Source organism: Somniosus microcephalus, chromosome 24, assembly GCF_052327205.1.
Source record: "Somniosus microcephalus isolate GS21.2 chromosome 24, FLI_Smic_1.0, whole genome shotgun sequence".
NCBI lineage: Eukaryota > Metazoa > Chordata > Chondrichthyes > Squaliformes > Somniosidae > Somniosus > Somniosus microcephalus.
In genome coordinates this window covers 39,966,007-39,988,552 of record NC_141010.1, presented here as the reverse complement: position 1 = coordinate 39,988,552, position 22,546 = coordinate 39,966,007, and the positions used below count along the sequence as shown (strand labels likewise).

Sequence of the window (22,546 nt, the reverse complement as noted above, 5' to 3'; positions counted from 1 at the left end):
TCTTTTTAAAATTCATATTTTTTTTCAATAATGTAGATTTTCATCACTTGATATTCTGACTCAATTCACAAATCCCTGATATTTCAAGTCCCTTAACTAGAAATTTAAACTCATAATCTAGACGGGCAAGTGTTGCCTTGTTAGAGGTGCCATCTTTTGGATGTGGTGTTAAACCATTGTCCTGTCTGCCTATTTGTGATTCAGGTGCACTTTCAAGGTCCCACGGCGTGATTCACAAAAGAGTATTGTTTTTCTATTGTCCTGGACAACTTTTCTTCCTCAACCAATCTCCCCACAAACAGACTAACTGGTCTTTCATGTCATTTTGGTTTCTGGAACCTTGCTGTGTACAAAATGGCTGCCACTTTTGCCTACATAACTTCAAGAGTAAATCATGGCGGCAGCCTTAGCTCAGTGGTAGCGCTCTCTATTCTCACTCATCAAGGTCATGGGTTCGAGCCCCACTCCAGAGACCTGAGCACATAATCTCGGCTGACACTCCAGTGCAGCACTGTCGGAGGTGCTGTTTTTCGGATGAGACGTTAAACCGAGGCCCCGTCTGCCCCCTCGGGTAGGTGTAAAAGATCCCGTGGCACTATTCAAAGAAGAGCAGGGGAGTGCTCCCTAGTGTCCTGGGCAACGTTTACCTCTCAACCAAGATCATTGAAACAGGTTAATTGGTCAGCTATCTCATTATTGTTTGCGGGACCTTGCTGTGTGCAGAAACGGCTGCCACATTTCCCTACATTAGAACAGTGACTGCAGTGCAAAAGTATTTGATTGGCTCTAAAGCGCTTTGAGACGTCGTGAAAGGCGCTAGAGGAACGCAAGCTCTTTCTTTCAAAGTGGTTGGCAAACGTTTTAGATTTGTTTGCCAAAAGGCTCAACACAATGATGTAGTTGGCATCGAAACATTTCATTACAAGGTAGAAATTACCAACACTGATGTTCTTGTACGAACATTTAGCATGTCTCACACCAAATCCCCGTCTGTGCTATTTTGACACTGGCTCTAACACTTTAAGCCTGCGCTAAAATAGCGATCGAGAGATAACTCAATCTGGGACCAGCGGCGATTGTAATTTCTACCTTTACATCTGGAAAATAGAAGGATGGAAATTACTGGCCAGTGTTGTTATACAAACAGATATCCCCTTGTAACAAATGCCTCTCTGCTGGTTTTGATAGAGACATCAGCTCATTTATCTTCAATGGGTTTGCCCGCCTGCATTAAATTAGTGGGGAGAGGCCTGAGCGCGTTAAGCATTCACATGATAATGTCGCCGACATTATTTCCTGCTATCTATTTAGCAGAGGAGCTCAAACATTGAATAGATAAACCTTTCTGATAAAGACGTTTTAGACAGCCCCCACGCGTCTCTTTAACAACAAGGTTTGACTAAACATGCATTTTCAACACGGACCAAGTTCAAAGTGAATAAATTGCAGAGTTTTATTGTAATAACCATTCATGATTATTGGAAATGGTAGTGATAGAGATCAGAAAAACTGCAAGCAGCTGAAATAAAAATAATCTGTGGGCTGTGTGTCCTGTGAGTAGGCTGGCGAGATGCTACCTGCTCCACCTTATTGGCAGTAGAGTAAGAAAAGCATCCAACTTTCTTATAAACTTCACCACAACTGCTTATCTTTTTTCTTCTCTTTCATTTCCCCCTCCAATTTCCTACCACCCTCACCCCCCCACCCCGAGGTTCTGACTGATGATGGGGTATGTTTCCATAGCTCCTAGTCACCCTGGGATACCTCGGCCATTCTTCATGCGCGAGCCCAGAGCCAGTGAGTGCCGTAACATACTGCGGCCTGGCGCGTAGGAGGATATCGCAGCTGAGCTCAATCCTGTTCTCAGCTGACATGTCCTTCCCGGCAGAGGTCACTTGGTGACGATTAGGAACAGGAACCCTGACTGATTTCCCCCTCCTACTCAGGGCCCTAGTGGCCGAATAGAGCACGGCACAAGCTGAGATCAGCACAGGACGCGTGGACTGGAGAAACTTGGGACCTTCTGGCTCTGGACAATTGAAGTTACTTGCTGGATTTACCAACTAAGTGGTAGCACTCTTGCCTTTGAGTCAGAAGGTTGTGGGTTCAAGTCCCACCCCAGAGACTTGAGCACAAAATCTAGGCTGACACTCCCAGTGAAGTACTTAGGGAGTCCTGCACTGTCGGAGGAGACGTTAAACTGAGGCCCCATTTGCCTTCTCAGGTGGATGTGAAAGATCCTATGGTACTATTTAAAGAACAGTAGGGGAGTTCTCCCCAGTGTCCTGGTCAATATTTATCCCTCAAACAACATCACTAAGACAGATTATCTGATCATTATCACATTGCTGTTTGTGGGACCTTGCTGTGCGCAATTGGCTGCCGCGTCTCCTACATTGTAACAGCGACTACGCTTCAAAAGTACTTCATTGGCTGTAAAGCTCTTTGTGATGTCCTGAGGTCACGAAAGGCGCAGTAGAAATGCAAGTTCTTTATTATGGAAACTTTTAAATTGTTATCTGTAAAGGGCTGCCGCGAGGTTAACAGATCTGATGGTTCTTTTTGTTGGTTGTGGAAACAGAATATCCAGAAATTATTTTTGTCAAAATGACACCACCTGCAAAGGACCAATGACATGTTTGATATGATTTTCCTCATTGTGTCCAAAGAGGATAGGTTTGCTAAACAGTTTTTTTGTGAAGCTGATGCATCTTTTATAGGTTTCTGTCTGGGGCTTTCCACAAATAAGACTCCAGTAACACAACCGGCCAATAGTTTTCAGTGTCTACCAGTCCTTTTATTGACCATTATTGTCTAGACTGGCAGCCATTTATACTGTAGTAGGTCTCTGTCCTGTTTGCCGACCCTTTAACTGATTAAATGGCAGCCACTTTATAATATCTGAGTAGGAATGCAGGAACAGGAGGAGGCCTTTTAGCCCCTCGAGCCTGTTCTGCTATTCAATGAGATCATGGCTGATCTGTGACCTAACTCCATATACCCGCCTTTGCCCCATATCCCTTAATACCTTTGGTTAACAAAAATCTATCAATCTCAGATTTAAAATTAACAATTGACCTGCTATCAATTGCCGTTTGCAGAAGAGAGTTCCAAACTTCTACCACCCTTTATGTGTAGAAGTGTTTCCTAACTTCACTACTGAAAGGTCTGGCTCTAATTTTCAGTACATTTATTCCCACTGACTCTCCTTCCTTTCCATAAGGCATTGACTCTTTGCTGCAGTGCCATTTCATAGCCGCCAGGGGCCCTCTCATACCTTGCCCAAGTGGCCGTTCTTCATGTGTGAACTTGGACGCTGAGTGTTCGCAGTTAGGGTCATCGCGGCCAAACCTAGTCCTATCCTCACTTGACATCCACCTGACTTTCCTTCAATTTCTTCTTTCAGGGAAAATCTGGTACTGGCATACACCGAGCTGGCCCAGGAACTCTGTCGGCTGCGCAGTCTGACCGAGGCTCAGACTGAGATCCTGAGGAGACTCCCCGAGGAACAAACGACTAATAATGGTAAATAGCAAATATGCACATGGAAGGGGGACACAGAAAGCAACCTGTTCATAAATATCATTCCTATCGTGGTTACTAACAGGAAACCAATCATTGACCTGCGTTTTTAACAACATGTTTTCTTTATGCCCATCACCTTCTGTGCCTATCGTCTCATTCTCACTGCACCATAATGGTCTCCCCATCCTTTATTTAATTCTGGCCCTGTCACTCCTGCTCCTCCTGGCCCCACAAAAATTAATGTCTTGGCTAAGTCATGAATGATATCTTCTGTGACTGTAACTTTAGTACATTATCCCTCCTAGTACTCCTTGACCTCTTTGCAGTGTTGGATACATTGATAGCACCATCCCCCGCCATCGCCTTTCCTCCATTGTTCATCTCTGTAAAACTACCCTTGTGTGGTTCCACTCCTGTCCATCTGATCGCAGCCAGTGTATTTCCAGCAATGGTCATCCCTGCACCATCACCTCCGTCGCCCCTCGAGGATCCTCTTCCTTATCTGAATGCTTCCCCCCTGGTGACCTTATCTGTAGGCACCAGCTCAGTATCCATATGTAGGTTGGCAACACCAGCTCTGCCTCTTCACGACCCATATGCTTTTCTAAACACCCCATCCGAATCCCAGCTGTGAAATACTCAGACATTAGCCTGGGGTGTCCACTTTTACCAGAAACATAAAGCTGCAGATGCACGTGGGCTGCAGGGGATAGCCAAGTGGGTTTTAGTGTATTCTCTGCTAATTCTCTTTTCACTCTCTTTCCCTTTTTTCTTTCTTTCTTAACAGTCCACCTGGCTGAGAATTTTTCAATGTTGAATGTCCCGGCCTAAGTGCTTCGCTTTCTCTTGTTGGAGAGTGAGAGAAAGCGAGCAGAGGCTATGGACACCAGCATTCATAGCAGTAGTGAATGACCTCTATTAAAAACCTGTAAACTAGATAGAGGACTTTAACTGTGACTATGGGACAACCCTGCCTTCACAGTGATCCCTGCTTTGTCCTGTTCTATAGCAAGAGAAATGCAGGGAATTACCAGGAAATCCTATACAAGTAGGGGATCAAGGTCCTCAGAGATCCCCTACTTGTATGGGATTTTCTGGTAATTCCCTGCATTTCTCTTGCTATAGAGCGGGACAGGAGATGACCATCTTCCCTGAGATACCACTGATTACAAGAGAGTTGATGGGCCTGATCCATTCTCTGTTTACAACAAACTACAACATGTATTAAAATGTCCCAAGATGCTTCACTGGAACATAATCAAACAAAATTTAACATCGAGCCACATAATGAGATATTAGGACAGGAGCTTGGTCAAAGAGGTAGGTTTTAAGGAGCGTCTTAAAGGAGGAGAGAACGGTGGAGAGGTGGAGAGGTTTAGGGAGGGAATTCCAGAGCTTAGGGCCCAGGCAGCTGAAGGCACGGCCGCCAATGGTGGAGCGAAGAAAATCAGGGATACGTAAGAGACCAGAATTGGCGGAGTGCAGAGATCTCGGAGGGTTGTAGGGCTGGAGGAGGTTACGGAGATAAGGAGGGGTGAGGCCATGGAGGGATGAAAATTTTAGCATCTGTTGCGCCGGTGCCCGTGTTGTTTGGTTTGCAAGAGACCGGTGAAATGCACCAGATTCCTGTCTCCACATTATCTTGCTGATGGACCAGAATTGTCATGGAGCCAGATTTCGTCATGTAAACGCAGGGAGTAAGCTTAGAGACACCAGTCTCCCAGAATTCAAACTGAATAAGCTTCATCCAGTGTCCATAACAGTACAAAACTAGGGGGCGGGCGAGTGGGGGCCTTTAGTTCAGGAATGGAACCTAAGTTGCAAATACCCTGCATGAACTTTGGATTCTAATACGAGAGTCAATAACTGTGAGAGGTTAACCAGCGCGCTGTTAGATTGGGGATGCATTTAACACAGGACTTTGTATTCTGTCTGTGATTCAACAACACTAACAAGTCCCCCTCAGGCCATCGTATCCAGGTTTATCGCAAGATAGAAGAATCAAGTGCTACTAATTAGTGTTCACATTAATTCTACCTAACGTGCTTTAGCTGCCTCAGCAAATGCAACAACACGGACAGAATTTGCTCCGAAGGTTAAGGTGGCTTTATACTCATCGAGGTGGCCGGGGTCGCATTAGCTCCGACCAGATATTTCTGTGTCTGGTCCTTAGCACACTGAAAAGAAAAGGGAAAAAATATAGCGAGGTTACAGGGTAATTTTACAAAACATAGCCCTGCCGAGGCAAATCCTCCAAAGACTTAGTGGGTGAATGCACTGCCTGCCATGCTGCTGAGCCACACTGACCAAGAAGATCCGAGGTTCAGTCTGAACTGTGCTGAGTCAGCTGATCTCAGCTGAGATGGCGATTGGAGTGCTCCAATTGGCCTCATCATCTCTGGACTGGGTAATAGAAAAAAACACCAATCATTGACCCCCCGACCATCCAGTGATACCTGCTGGGGTGCCCTCCATCTGTGAATAGACTGCTCCACATACATTTTATTGCTTTTTGAGGTACACTCACTGTTGCTATGTAGCTGAAAAGAGCTGAACACAAAGCAAGATCCCACAAGCAACAATGAGATGAACAACCCGTCGATCTATTTTTGGTGGTGTTAGTTGAGGGAGGAACGTTGACCAGGACGCCAGGAGATCGCCCCGATCTTCTTCTAATGTGCCATCTTTTAGGTTCACCTGAACAGGCTTAACATTTCATCCGAAAGGGAGGCACCTCCAATCGTGCAGCACTCCTTCAGCACTGTGCTGGAATGTCAGTCTAGATTACACGCTGAAACCCTGGACTGTGGCTTGAACCCATACCTCAGAGGCAAATGTGCTACCGACTGAGCCAATCTGCATCTTTGGGGGGAAATTGATAACTTTTGGCCTATACTCAAATGTTCTATCCTGACCCCCACCCCCTATAACGCACTTAAAATATCCATTTGTTGATTTTATCTCGGGGCGGGATCGGTGCTTGCGGGAGCCGGGGTGAGGGGCAAGACCCCTGACCCTCCGCAATGTGAGGCCTGGGAGATTTTAGCTCTCGGGCCTCATTCACATAGAGCTTGTCAGCCTCTGGATTTTGGGTGGCAGGAGGTCGCCAGCAGGAACCTGCAGAAATGATCCCCAGCAGTGAGGTAGATTGAATGGGGGGTGGGCAGGTGGTCTGCTGGGGGGGGGGGCGGGGGGGCGTTGGTGGGAAGAAAGCCTGGGGCAAGAGGATGCCCAAGGTTTCCTGGTGGGGCCCGGAGAATCATTCCCGCTCCTCCTGGCCCCACAAGGAAACTTCATATAAGTGTTCCCTTACTAGGCCTCTCCTGGCCCTTGGTGCCGCTCCCGATAGCTTTGGCCTGGCGGGGAAGCCACCACTGCTGCTCCCCCACTCAGGCTTCAGTTAAAAATAGCAGTCAGGCCCGAATGACATCATCAGAGCCCGATCTGCCTATTTACAGAAGGACCCCATTGCCTTCTGATGGGTGTCCTTGCCGCCTGCAATTTAAAATTGCAGTCAGCCATATCCGGGTGGGAAGCGAGTGTGGGCAAGTCTCCTGCTCCATTTTAACTGACCGCCCCACCCGGTTTCCACCGGCGGTTAAAATTCCTCCTATGTCTCTTCTTATAGGTTCTTCACTGAGTTTGAAAAGCTTTTCTCTAGATGTTAGCCCTGGCTCAGTGGCAGCACTCTCGCCTCTGACTCAGAAGGTTGCAGGTTCAACGGCCCATTACAAAGATTTGAGCGCATAATCCCGAAAACAGATCAGCGGGTTGTTCATCTCGGTGCTGTTTGTGGGACCTTGCTGTGCGCAAAATGGCGGCTGCACTTCCCTCCATTACAACAGTTGAAAAGTACCTCATTGGCTATGAAACGCTTTGTGACGTCCTGAGGTCGGGCAAAGACGCTGTATAAGTGCAAGTTCTTTCTTGCTTTCTTCCTAGGGGACATTACATCTTAAATCTGTTGTTTTACTTTATTTCTCAGCCCATCCCCAACCCATTATTCACGTGAGCCAAGCTGCATACTCCAGCTACCCCAGGAGTACAAGCCACCGTCTCCGGGCCTGCTTTCAAGGACGTCGCAGCTACTCCGAAGTCAGCGATGCCAAAGTGTACCGCCACACAATGCCGTCTCGATTGGCAGCGGATGACCAATCCTCACCAATGCACAGGCGATACCTGGTCAGCGATTACCTTAAGGTGCCAGATAGTGCAGACGATGGTCCCTTTGATCGGCAGCTAGAGTCCGATGATGAGGATTGGATGACCCATAGTCCTCCCGGCACTTTGGACAGGGGAATGAGGAGCACCTCCTCCTGCACGGCGCTTCCCATCCCAGAGAGTCACCTGAATAGGGATTCGACCGAATATTCCAGATCGGAGCATGCCCAGTCGTGGCCTTCCATCAATGTAGGTCTGCAATTATAATGATCCCAATCAACCTCAACGTAATGTTGTGCACTCTTCAATAGCTTTCAGTTACAAGGCAGTGTGACTCAGTGTTGTAGTGGGTTGGGACATTCCTTTCTGGAAGCTTAGTTCTAATTCAGTCCAGATTAAGTGCAGAAAGATGCGGGGGAAGAAAGGCATTATTTTTGTTGCTGACTGGAACGGAAAAGGTTAAGGGGGGGGCATCTAATAGAAGCTTTCAAAATTCTGAAAGGTGTGAAAGATTGTTTCCACTCATTGGCGAATTGGTAACAAGGGGGCGCAGACTGAGGATTATCACTCGGCCAATGAACAGGGAAGTTAGAAGATGGTTATTCGAAGATGGAAGGGGTCGAGTTTCTGCTCGGCTGTGTTGGTTTTTTTCGGTGCGATTCGCCTGAAAGCAGCATTTTAAGTGCAAATTACGTTCGGCGCAAATCAAGTTTCCACAATCTTTTGCACTGGTTTAAAAAACATTGCACTAGAAGGCGGCCACGCCCCCCCAGGGTGAATTAATCACCATTGCGAGTTTCCGCTAATTGCGCTCCTTTGTGGGACTTCGAGGAGGCTCCAGAAATTAAGCTGGTTCTTTTGGGCGAAAAGACACTGATGTTTTTAAAGCTTTTTGAATGTAATTTTTTTTTAGTTTACTAAGAAACTGACTGCTGTACCTCATCATAACTAGCAAATGATTCTGTATATTTTTTTAAAAGTCATTTTCAGTCATTTACAATCGGGTTATTCACAGGTGGTGAATTGACAGTGTGATTAAAAATGCTTATTTTTTGTGATAAACCCATTTTCAGCTGTATTAACCAAACTGCACTGAGTTACCACTCCTACATATATCAAGGAATACTTTTTAAAGCAATTAAAAAAATTTTTTTAAACGCTGCCCAATTACGCTGGTTCGTGGCAAATTTTGCGCCCAATGATATGCAAATGAGTTTGACCAGAAACCCAAGGGGGAAAAAAAACACTTCTCAAAACGGGCACAATTGTGGGCGCGATTTGCGTCCGCTTCGCCGATTGCACTCAAAGTGGAAACTCTACCCCTGAATGGTTTACCAGAAGTGGGAATTGCGGCAGAGACAGTAACATCATTTAAAAGGGGACTGGATAAGTATTGGAAAATGAGGAATGTAAAAGGACACGGGGCACGGCAGGGAAATGGGGATGGGAGCAGACAGGCCCAGTAGCACCAGTGACCTACCTAGGTGCTGTAAATTCTAGAATACTCAAGGAATGAGAGTCTCCTCTCTCTAGTACAAACTGATATTGGTTTGCTAGAGTCCCAACATAGCACAGAACTATACAGAGATCTTCATGTCGAACAGCACATAAATTAGTACGTTTTTAGTTCAGCAAGGAAGGAGGTAGTACTTGATCTAATTCTAGGCAAGGAAGTGGGGCAAGTTGGTAATGTAAGGGCAGGGCAACATCTAGTAACATAATTAGGTTTGATGTAAAAATTGAAATGGAGAAGGTACAGTCTAAAGATAAAAATACCCGATTAGTAGAGAACAAAAAAGCTAAGTTCAGCAAGATGAAATGGGAATTAACCCAAATAAGTTGGAAAGAAAAATTGTCAGACAAGACAGTGGATAAACAACAAGAAACTTTAAAACAGGAGATACTTAGGGTATAGTCTCACTAGATATAATCTGACAAGAAGTAACGGGGGGTGCAGCAAAATTTGGTGTTTCTTGGATGAGGAGGGAAATTAAAATTAAAATGAGACAAAAAGAGGCACTGGACAAACCTAGGGCTGATAATGCAAAAGGAAATAAAAGGGACTATGGAAAATAGAGAAGGGAAGCAAGAAAGGACAGAAAGACTAAGGTATGAAGAAACACTGGCAGGTAATAAAAAGGTAAACAATAAAGGGCTTATAAACACATCAAAAGTAAAAGAATAGTTAAAGAAAATATAGAACGGATTAGAGATGGAAATGGAAACCTTCTTGTGGAAGATGAAGGAATGACAGAAACACTAAGTGACTTTTTGCTTCGATTTCCACAGAAGAATGTGATAGTGAGAATGAAAGCGTAAAAGAGGAGGTGGAGCAATTATGTAGGATACCTATAGAGAAAGTAGTTGTACTGAAAAAGTTGTTGGAGCTCAAAGTGATGGCTGCATCCTAGAATGCTGAGGAAAGTCAGAGAGGAAATAGCAGACGCTCTGATCACAATCTTTCAAACACCCTTGGATAAGGCAGTTGTGCCAGAGGACTGAAGGATTGTCAGTGTAATACTCTGTAATGTTCAAGAAGGGAAAACTATATAAACCAGGTAACTATAGACCCATCAGCGTAACAGTGTAAGACATGGGTTCATTAAGGACAACCAGCACAGATTTGTAACTAGAGATCATAAATTCATCACCAAAAGAAGGGCGAGGTTGGGAGAATGTTCTTTTTATGCATAAGGACATGGAATGCCGGGTCAGAAACTGGTGGAAGCAATGCTGGATAGCTTTTAAAAGGGAAATAGATAAATATCTGAGGAAGAAAAAATTAAAAAGCGTACGGGGAAAGGGCAGGGAAGTGGGACTAACTGGCTAGCTCTTACAGAGAGCCAGCACATTTGCGATGGGCTGAATGGCGTATGATTCGAGAACTGCTCCTCTTTCAGTACGGAATTGTCACTGTCATTCAGAGAGAACATTAGTACAACTGAAGTGGGAAATGGAATCATCGGCCTGTTGCAATGAGGGAGAAATGTTCTGAGCTTAAGATGAAGGCACATTGTTGGGGCAGAGTAGAAGGAGCTTTATTAATGTTCAGAAATTTACAAGATTTAAAATGGTGGTAACTGAACACTACGACTAATGAGTCTTTGATTAGGTCATTATAGAACCTAATTGTGGAATGCTCTTTATTTTTTCTTTCTTTGTGTTCCTGTTTTCTCTCCTATTTCCTTCCCTTAATTGTTCTGAAGCTGGTGATCCATGGTGAGGTATGATTTAATGGGTGCCGATTCTACCTCACTCAAATCTTCCTTCAACGTGAGACTAGATGATGTGGACACCGCCTATCCTATCGTCACCTGATGCACGCTTCCAGTAGGATCACTGGACGGTGTTCAGGAGCAGTGACCCTGGCCAATGTTTCTCCTCCCTAGCCCAAGGGTGTCAAGGGCAATTGTAGTACAGGAAACTTTTGTTTATCCGGAGGTTAAATGTCCGGAAAGCTCTATCTACCGGCAAAATTCAGGAGTCGGTTCAGATCATTTTTTTTTCTTTTCGTTGCTTCTTTTCTCCAGTCCTGGCTCTGCAAGCGTCTCTGTAGCTAAGCAACAGCTTCAGCTAGACGCTTGCAAGCTGCGCCAACTGTTTTGAAGCTGTTGCTAAGCAACAGGGTTTGTTGCTTCACACGGAGCTCTGAGCTCCGTATGTTTTAACATTAGCGCTGGTTTCTACGGCAGTTTTGATCTAACGGCACCAGCTCGGTCCCGTCGGTGCCGGATACCAGAAAGTTTCCTGTATCTTGACACAGACTGGGATTCAAACCGGAGATCCCCCCCCCCACCCCTTGCTCTGCATGGCCTAGTGATGCACCATGTGGTATATTTACCCATTAAGCCATCGTCCCCAAATCTTAACTGGAAATAATCGTTTGAAGGTAGGAAGACTGTATATGCAGTGTTGAAACTTAAGCCTTCTGCAGCTATGGAGGAATGAACAGCCTTCAATGCTAATATTTAGTCACCAATTAGTAACTTGTGTAGTTGATGTCAAGGCAAGAGATCTGCTGATAAACAATTCAAATACTGAACATTTTACTGTTCTGTTCCTTTTCCCTGCCCAGCTTTGGATGGAAACAGGAGACTCGGACATCAGGAGCTGTCCGCTGTGTCAGTTGGCCTTTCCCCTCAACTACCCAGATGATGCCCTCATAAAACACATTGATACCCATTTGGAAAACAGCAAGATCTGATAGATACGCTCCTCACTGAATCATAGAAGGATTGAAGAAAATAAAGAAGCTAAAGAACGGCTTGAAAACTGATGAAAAAAAGGATGACATTTTCAACTTACTAATCTGATTTTTTTGTGGGGGCAGGGGGGAATGATGATTAATCTTGAATGAACCTAAGAAGAAAATAGAAATATTGACTGAAGACCACTCCCAATTTGAAGAAGGAAGATGAAAATGATTGATCAGTGACTGTTAAACACGACAAATGATATGTCTTCCAGTGCAATCAGTTTACTTCCAAAAACAAAATACTTGAACCTTGGTCAATAGGAATTTGGTGGCGCTGGAATGAATAGCTGGAGAATGAAGGTGTCACATTGCGTAATGAAGAGAGTCAACTGAAGGGTTAGGTATTGGCATTAAGTTGGGCAGCCCATTGTTTAACGGAGCAGGTTCAATTGGTATAGTGCATCATAGGAACAGCTTTCCTCTGGAGTACAGTGATATCAGTACAGTTGGCTACTAGTTACTGAAGTATTACTGTCGAGGAGTGGTGAGATACAGAAAATTATCCATAGATTGACAATGGGAAGAAGCAGTCCACACACGCCTGAAGGTCAAGTATGCCATGGGCTTCCCAACATCGCAAATTGGCCCACTTTATATATCCCATTGATTCCAAGTTGGGAATTCTAGTATCGGACACCATGATGTGGCACAGTAGAAAAATAAAACACATTTAACGTATTAATACTGGCGATAGACATGATCCAAAGTCATGTGACATCATCACATGCATGTCTTTTATTCACAGTTCTTGGTACTTTACCACATACCCAGAACCTATCACAGGCCAGTGTGGGTTCAGCCTCTGCCTGTAAACAGTATTGTGATTTCCCTCAACCTTACTTAATGTAGCGGAAATTTCACATTTCCCGTATTTACACACGCACACACACATATGCAGTGAAAAGTTCTAACAAGTCGTGTCTAGCAGCATATTGAACGCCTGTTGATCTAAAGTCCCTAGTGATTGACCACAGCGAGAGAGAGACTCAAATTCAAGGATCAAAGAGGTCATGGAATTTTATATTCTCTATGTATATATACATATATTAAAAGTCTTATACCTGCAATTTTTTTCCATAATAAATTCCTATGTTCATATTTAGAATGGAAACTGTCTATATAAACTTGCCGCACTGTACTACACTGCCCCTCCGGTGGAAGCACTGTAGTACCAGTATTGGCAAGGGGGTGTAATTACAGCGTGACATGTTTTACATGGGCAGTTTCCAGTATAAATGTGGACATAAGAATTAACAGTGGAAATATAAAAATAAGAACAGAACGTGTAACTTTAAAATGGGAACTGACTTCCGTCTGTGTGCCCTGGTTCAAATACCGCCAGCCACTAAACCCGCTTCATCTGCGACACCACTTGGTCTTGACCACCTGTGTATAATGCAATGGGATATTTGTACATATGTCAGCCTTGGTTCAATGGTAGCACTCTCGCTTCTGGGTCGGAAGGTCGTGGGTTCAAGCCATACTTCAGAGACCACACATAATCTAGGCTGACGCTCCCAGTGCAGTACTGAGAGAGCGCTGCACTCTCGGAGGTGCCGACTTTCGGATGAGACGTTAAACTGGGGCCCCGTCTGCCCTCTCAGGTGGACGTAAAAGATCCCATGGGACCAATCGAAGAAAAGCAAGGCAGTTCTCCCCGGTGTCCTGGCCCTCAACCAACACCACCAAAATAGATGCTGGTCATTTATCTCATTAGTCGTTGTGGGAGCTTGCTGTGCATAAGTTGGCTGCCACATTTCCCTAGATTACAGCAGTGACTACCACTTCAAAAGTACTTCATTGACTGTGAAGCACTGTCAGACATCCTGAGGTGTGAAAGGTGTTATGTTAATGCAAGTTATTATTTGCTTCCTATATCTATCAGCATGAGTACATTACCTGGGATTGGCACTGTGAGGAGCAGAATCAATGAAATTAATGACAAGAAGATCAGGAGCACCACAAGCTGAGTTGTGGTGACCTCCACACTTGATTCTCTAATCCACACCCTTTGATACCCTTGGCTGGGAGTGGAGTCACTGGAATTTCCCCCCTATATTTCTAAAATTTGGCCGTGAGTGTTTATTGCGGAATAATATATCTAAAAATTGAATCCCCTCATACTGGGTAGCCTGGTAATTCAGGCTTGATTCACAAATTTAGGATCACAAGACCCAGGGCTACCTCTCACTTCAACTCAGTTGAGTTTTTCCGATTTTCAGCCAGAGTTAGTGCTGCTGATGAAATAAGACGTTATCCGGCTTTCCGAAGCGGAATGGCGCACCCCTGCCCAGCCGGACATGAAATGGCATTGATGTTGAGTACCAACCAAGTGTGTGGCTCAAGCGGCCTCACTTCCAGGCTGTCTGAGAAGCAGACAGAGAGAAAACCAAGAAAGGGAGAACTGGTAAAGTTCTCTTCATGCTGCTCTGTTTTCAGTACAGCAGTGAGGCAGAACACTGAGAGAAAGTGAGCATGAGCAAGTCTTACACCCAGGGAAATGCCACTTGTATGATATAAGAGTTGGCTGGTAGCAAGTTGCAAGACTTGAAGCCGAATCAAGCGATTCTAATGCGATCATAAACATGAGGGTCGATTTACATGGTAGCAAGGTTCCTGAGATTGCATCACAGTCAATAACATGCTCCCAGCCAACTGTTGTTTCCTATAATGTATGCAAGACTGTGAGAGGCTTTAAATTTGAACAGTTGGCTGGTTTACCAATTCTCATCTTCCGCTCCACCGCCAAGTGTTGCTGTTAGGGTTTCTGCCTTCCGTGCCCCCTGGGGAATTTTACCATTCACTTTGCATCTATACACTCTGCCAGAAAATTTTTACTGTCCATTTTGTATCTTTTATTTCCGCTGCTTGCTTCTTAACTTCTGCTGTCAAGCGGATTGACGTCATGTGATGGGAAAAGAGGCTCGATACACAATTAGAATGATGAAAGCCTTCCATGTGAGAGGATAGACCATGGAGGTGCAGGACATTTTTGCTGCACATGTCACAGGTGTTTATGGTCTTGTACATGTTATATTGGGACATAATCACCTCCACTTGAAGTGAAATAACATTGTGGCTATGACCAAAATGAGGTACTAACAGATAACTTACTAACTGAAATTTATACTCAGTTCCTAAATGCACAGCGCAGTACGGCCCTGAACAATACAGACCGGTAAATTGACATGAAAGCTATGGGCGCGATCTTGCCAGCCCTGGGGATGCGGGTATGGAGGCGGGACTGCCGGGAAAATGGCAGAATTTGGGGCCGGATACCCATCCCGCCCCCAACCCACCTCCGTGCCATCTTGCCAGGAGGCGGGTAGCTGACCCACGCCGGGTCTCGTCTCCTTGGCGGCAGGAAGGGGATTAGTGCCACTTATCTGCCTGTTAACAGGTAGTTACTAGGCAGATAAGAGGATTATCCCCATTTTACCCACACAAGTGTGGGCTTCCCGAAGGCTGCGAACCCTGCCAGGGTCACTGAGGCGAGCAGTGGGTCTGCGGGAGTTGGAGGGGTGCAAAAGTGCACTGTGAAGGTAAGTGATGGGTGCAAGTGTGGAGAGGTGAGTATGTGAGGTGAGTGGAAAGTCTTAGAAAAAGTTTACTTACCTTTGTTTCTTCCTGCAGGCTTCAAGAGTTGGGTATCACCGGCAGAGATGACAGATGGCTGCTGCAACAACCATCTAATTTCTGCTAAAGAGAGAGGTTTGATGAGTCTTGAATTCAAGAACTCATCAAACTACAGAGAATGTCAGTGTTTGACAGCTTCACAGAGCTGTCAAACGATGACAATTCATTTGTCAAAATAAAACGTCATACGTTGACGTTCTCTGTAACCGGCTTTCCCTTAATTAGCCTGCTAAGCCCGCTGGGCGGGCTTAACAAGGTCAATCAAGGGAAAATAGTGTGGGTTGGTCACAAATCGATGGAGGCGGGTCATTGACCTGACAAGCAGAAGTCCCGCCTCCAACGCGCCCCCATTGGCAAAATCAACCCCAGTGTTTGTGTGATAAATTTTCCAAACACCAGTTGTAAATTCGTTTTTTGTCAGTTTGCTCTTCATTTAACTTGAAGTAGGGTTCTGGAATTACCTTTTCTATAAATATTTTCTATTTACCTGTAACCTGTTAACGTTAAAAGATTTGGTCCCTCTCCAGACAACTGGAAGTTTCTGGGACACAGAGCTGCTGGATGGCAGCGGTACATTCCATTGTATAAATAGCATCTTCTATCATTTTTGACAGATGAATTCGACTGATTCCTGATAGTCTCTTTGCTTGATTTTCTGATAGTGAAGAACACAAATTTGGTGCACTTAAAATTGAGTGGATTGGTACGACTGAGCTTCAGTAGCTTTGCTCTGTACTTTTAATGATAATTATTACTTATTATTCTTACTTAATTAATGATAAATGGAAAACTTGGCAGTGACAGGGCTGGAGAATGAGCTCATTTATTAACTCCCAATGTACCTTTTAGCATTCAGCATCTTGAAAACGGACTAATTGAAACATGCAAAATTCTTACAGGGCTTGTCAGGGTAGAACAAGGAGGATGTTTCCCCTGGCTGGGGAGTCTAGAACCAGGGATCACAGTCTCAGAATAAGGGGTTGGCCATTTAGGACTGAGATGAGAAGAAATTTCTTCACTCAGAGTGGTGCATCTTTGGAATTCTCTACCCCAGAGGGCTGTGGAGGCTCAGTCGTTGAGTATATTCAAGACAGAGATCGATAGATTTTTGGGCACTAAGGGACTCAAGGGACATGGGGATAATGCAGGAAAATGGAGATGAGGTAGAAGATCAGCCATGATCTTACTGAATGGCGGAGCAGGCTCGAGGGGCCGAATGGCCGACTCCTGCTCCTATTTCTTATGTAACCCTTCCTTAATCTTCGATCCTTAATCTTTGATCCTTACCTTTGATTTTCTGCTCCCACTTCCTGTGACTATTCACATTTCTTTTTAGGATGCTCTCTACCTCTCTTGTTAAAGCAACTTTTTATGATCAAAGAAAAATGACTGTCAAGTTGAGTAAAATATCTCGCTTGGCAAGTGGCAACTAACATTGCACAAAGTGTAAGGTTGAGTCCTTGGATACTCGGCCCAGGTTTTCACCTTTGAGATGGGGAGTGAAAAAACAATTTTCAGGAATTTTCAGTCTTTGCTTTCATAGGAGGCCTTCACTTGCTGCCTGTGGTTGAGTGCCACATCAAATGAGTTGGTTGGTTAATGTAGGTTGCCACTGGCTACTCCTAAGTAAATTTCCAGCTAAAAACATTGGGGGGGAAATTGAGTCGCGCCCCCTTTGGGGAAAAAATTAGCGTCCCTGCGGCCGAAATTGAATGGTAGCGCCCCAAGAGGGAAGCGGGGTGCTACTGGAAGCACCCCACCTCCCTCTTGGGGTGCTGCGAGGGAATATCGCAGCGCAATGTGGCGCCGCGGTACTGCAGGCCTTCCTCCCCTTAAAGGGGAAGGGGCCTTGCGCTGCGCGACCCGGGGCCCAGCTGGACCACCAGGGATTGGAGTGCTGGCAAAAGAGCCCAGCACTCAAGAGAAGTGCCGGGCTCACGGAGCGCAGCTGGCACTCCGCGGGGGGCCTTCACAGAAGGCCAGGGACGGCAAAGCGGGCAGGTGCTGGCGGGTGGCCAGCAACAAAAATGGCCGCCTGGCACCTCGCCTTTAATTAGCGCTGCCCCGGCCGCAGGTAGGCCCTCCTGACCCCGTCGGACATAGTGTCCGACGATAAGTCATGGGGCGCTACTGAAGATTGCGGCGGTGCAGCACCGCGAGGCGCTAACGGTTACCGCCGCTGCTAACCTCCCGCTGAATTTTGCGGGAGGCGTTGGCGGCGCCGCACCCGGGCACTAGTTGCTTTGCGCCCAAGAGGGCGCTAACGGGAGGCGCAAAGCAACCAAATTTTCCCCCCATTATGTTTAATCAGGAGCCTCTATTGCAAACTGCTCCTCCAAACCCTAAGAAATTCTTTGGAAAAGTTTTCATACAAACAGGAGTAGGCCATTCAGCCCGTCGAGCCAGTTCAGTTAGATCATGGTTGATCTGTTCCTCAACTCCATTTACCCGCCTTTGCTCCATCTCCCTTGATACCCTAATCTAACAAAAATCTATCAATGTCAGTCTTGAAAATTGCAAGGATTCACAGCCTTTTAGGGAAGAGAGTTCCAGATTTCTACTCTGCTTTGTATGAAAAGGTGTTCCGATAGAGAGTCTCTGGCATACACACAGGCTCACCATCGTCAAACATAACCTGCCTAAAAAAACCTTATTTTAAAATTGTCTTTCCCATGTGCTGCAATCTCTTAAGAATAATAGGCTTATTTAATCGGTATGGATGAAAGTTCTCCATCTTTTCATGAAGCCAGAATCCATTATTTTTGCAGATGATTTAAGACCTTTCATTGATTGTTTTACTGGACGGGAAAAAACTGGAATAATCTAAGAATAATAATCTTGAAAGAAACTTTCTTTAATGAGAAAGGTTTTCTTTGGCAATGCAATTAATGACACCTTTGTACATTCTTTCAGTGCACCTGACTGGCATATGGTAAAATGAAATAATAGTTCAGAGCTGCATTCGGTGGGGCCCACATTAATTTCTATTGCCATTTTAAGCAATAATAATCCCAGGATTGTTGCTCAGGTGAAGATATGTGCATCTCAGTGGGAAGCAAGCAGTGTACAGGGCCTGATGGACTGTATACTGATGTGTAACTAAACACATTTCAAATGTTTATCATAAGAATTGTTAGAAACAGGGATAGGCCATAAGGCCCAATAAGATTTCCTTTTTAGATAGATCAGCCTTACATACCCACCTCCTGATCCTATCTCGCTCCAGAAAGGCATCTATTTGCTCTTGAACTCATATACTGCCTGAGTCATTGACCTTGCCTCATAACCTTTTGCACAAGTCTGTTACCTTTAGGGTGAAAAAGCTCTGCCTGACTTTTGTTCTAATTCCTAACTTCCTGGCTTCAATGTCCCTAACCTCTCGTTGCTGAAAGGCGATGTCTCGTCAGATGTTGAGCCTGTCAGGAGGCCTGGTATCTCGAACAGTTTGTTTCATTCTCAACTAAAGGGCTGTGAGCTACAGACGCAGGGACTTGTCAACCCAGTTCAGACATCTCAGCTTCACAAGTTTTGTTAATTTGTGACAGGCTCTCGTGACTCAGGAGAACATGCGAAGGAGATCTTCTTCAAAAGTAAGGGAAGGAAAGAAAACTTCTATCCGTCTCCTCCCACTCAAATTGTGTCTTCTGCTTCCTGTATGTCAAAGGAAACGAAAGGCCATCATCACATGGTTCATTTGAATTGTGCCTCTTGTCTACTCTTCGCATCATTGACACTGATTGTTAAGAAGAGTTTGTGCCCATTCGGGGAGGAAGACTCCTGGTGGCGAGTGGTGCACATCTCAGAGGGACAGAGTAACGTGGCCACAATATGACAATAATGGGGCTGCTCTCGACAAGTGGGCATACAGCACGCTGGTTTTGTACAAAGCGTAACGGGCCAGAGCTTGTAATCTTAGGAGTGAAGAAGGGAACTACGTTGAACCTGGTACATTTTCCACAATATTTAAACACTTCAGCATGATCCCTTATGTGTGATGCATCCACCTGCTCGCCATGAAATGTTTACATATTTCAACCAAAACTTAACTGAAACCAACTCAAAGTGAAAGTAGGAAGAAAATGAGGCTCCAGATTTTTTTTTTCATATTTCCAATGGGTTAGTGAAAGGCTTTAAAAAGACATTATATAAAGGCAGCTTGAAATTGTACTGAAATGCCAAAATACACTTGTTGGGCGCTGCCTACGAACTGTGATCATTTTTACAATTGTGCTAATATTATGCTAGCTAAAGACTCGACAACTCTGATTATGTTACTGTGAACTTTCTTCTCACTGCAGTGTGCAACAACCTGCTGGTGTGTGCTTGCGGTAATATCATAATATTATGAGGGGTTTACTCACCAGACTTTCAGGTCCAGCCTCTGGGTAGATATCACAGGGACATTTTCTAGAAGTGGGCAGCTGGTCCTGGGATAGAATGGATGTGTGTTTTCCAATTTTTATGCAAGTTTGGTAATTGAATAATGTGTTATCCTCACAGTCTCTGGTAGTGTAGTTTATGTAGACTCATTTCATCTAGACTTGCTCTTTTCCAGCCTGGATGAGCAGGCTAAACAATGAGTAGCAGCAAGATATGGAGTTTATTTCATATCCAAGAAATGTTTTAAACTCAAAATTAAGATGTCCTCTATCTATTTTATATTCTCATATGGTCTGACTAGGATCAGATCTTCAGATGCAGTTATTAAATTTTACACAAAGTGATGTGGGACAGACACTGATGGTAGTTAAGCTCTTTATATTGTCAGGAACCAGCTATCACAAGAACAGAACGCAAATGTTGGTCAGCCGCTTATGTTACCTCACCTGGGTTCTCTAAACATGCTTTGTTAAAGCTATGGAACTTCCTATGTAGTCTGAATATTTATTGTCTCATTGTATTTTGTAACATGCAAATTCCTCCATTTTGGATAGGCCATCGACAAGTGCACAGACTTACAGATAAAAGTGTTTTTAAAAATAGAATAAAATAAGAAAGACTTGCATTTCTATCGCGCCTTTCATGACCTCAGGACATCCCAAAGCACTTTATAGCCAATGAAGTATTTTGAAGTGTAGCCACTGTTATAAGATAGGAAACACAGCAGCCAAACATGCACACAGCAAGGTCCCACAAACTGCAATGTGATAATTTCCAGATCATTTGGTTTTTTTTTAAGTGATGTTGGTTGAGGGATAAATATTGGCCAGGACACCAGGGAGCACTCCCCTGTTCTTCTTCCAAATAATGCCTTTTACATCCACCGGAGAGGGCAGACAGGGCCTCGGTGTAATGTCTCATCCAAAAGGCGGCCCCTCCGACAGTGCAGCACTCCCTCAGTACTGCACTGGGAGTGACGGCCTAGATTTTGTGCTCAAGTCTCTGAGTGGGACTTGAACCTGCAAACTTCTGACTCAGAGTCTATCAGCCCAGGTGGCTTTCAGCCAGGAAGTTGGCTGAGGAATACAGACATGTCCAGGTAAAGACATGCCCAATCCGAAAACAACTAACCACTACATGTTGACTTGCTTCTTCAAACTTGGTGGTGTCCTGCACTATGGGCCTTGGCCCTTGGCTTAGAATCCTCAATAAGAAACCATCACCAAAATGTCAGCTCACTTTTCACTACATCATTCCCTTCAATTAAAAAACCCTCCTGATACTGAAGTGAACTGGGACACTGCCCTTTCGTCTCCGGGACCTTGTTTTGAAGCCAGACTGAGCCATCTGTACCTAGCAGCAGCTGGGAAGACTCAATAAGAACTAGGAGCAGGAGTCGGCCATTCCGCCCTTCGAGCCTGCTCCGCCATTCAATAAGATCATGGCTGATCACCGACCTCAACTCCACTTTTCCGCCCAATTCCCATATCCCTTGATTCCCCTAGAATCCAAAAATTTATCTCAGATTTAAATATACTCAATGACTGAGCATCCACAACCATCTGGGGTAGAGAATTCCAAAGATTCACAACCCGCTGAGTGAAGAAATTCCTCCTCATCTCAGTCTTAAATGGCCGACCCCTTATCCTGAGACTATGCCCCCTGGTTCTAGACTCTCCAGCCAGGGGAAACAACCTCTCAGCATCTACCCTGCCAAGCCCCCTCAGAATTTTACATGTTTCAATAAGATCACCTCTGATTCTTTTAAACTCCAGAGAATATAGGCCCAATCTACTCAATCTCTCCTCATAGGACAACCCTCTCATCCTCAGAATCAATCTAGTGAATCTTCATTGCACCACTTTTAAGGCAAGTATATCCTTCCTTAGATAATGAGACCAAAACAGTGCACAGTACTCCAGGTGTGGTGTCACCAAAGCCCTGTAGCAAGACTTCCTTACTCTTGCACTCTAACCCATTTAACTTTCATTTTCTGTAGTTAGAAATAAAAGAAGGGAGTGAATATTGACACCACTGTGTTAGTGAATGGAGTTGGGGTGGGACGTATGGCAGGAATTACAGCAAACGGTCTATTTTACAGCAAACAGAGTCTATTTAAACAGAGTATGAACTACAGCAAACAGAACTCATGCACAAAACTCTCCTGATAAAAGCAGGATCATTTCTCCAGCCAAGTGCAGTGAGTGAAGGGTAGTTACCCAATACAGATTATGCACATAAAATCAATTCCAGGCGTGATTGACGGGGGAACTACCCAATCATCTCCATTCTGGCTGGGACATATGCAGTTAAAAATGAATGGGTGTTCCAGGCAACAGAAAATGCTGGAAAAACTCAGCAGGCCAGGCAACATCTGTGGAGAGAAAATAGAGTCAACGTTTCGGGTCAAAACCCTTTGTCAAGACTGAAAAAGCACTGGAAATGAAATAGATTAAGAGGCCAGGCTGGGAGAGAACAAAAGAGAAGTGAAGAGACATTAAGAGGTATTCAAAACGAGACAAGATGGTGATAGGACTAGTGGAGACAAAAGACGGCTCTAGATTAGGTGTGAAATGCGCTGGCAGAATG

General features: G+C 44.8%; 1 protein-coding gene across 1 annotated transcript in view; it reads left to right on the top strand.

Moving 5' to 3' along the window:
• Positions 1 to 20,582, top strand: part of tbkbp1 (TBK1 binding protein 1) — a 149,789-nt gene extending 129,207 nt beyond the window's left edge. The window contains exons 8-10 of the mRNA XM_085966017.1: positions 3,407 to 3,525; positions 7,511 to 7,935; positions 11,762 to 20,582. Of these exons, the coding sequence (XP_085822143.1) occupies positions 3,407 to 3,525; positions 7,511 to 7,935; positions 11,762 to 11,890 (673 nt within the window). The 3' untranslated portion in view covers positions 11,891 to 20,582. The remainder of the gene's footprint in view (positions 1 to 3,406; positions 3,526 to 7,510; positions 7,936 to 11,761) is intronic.
• Positions 20,583 to 22,546: the final 1,964 nt, after the last annotated feature.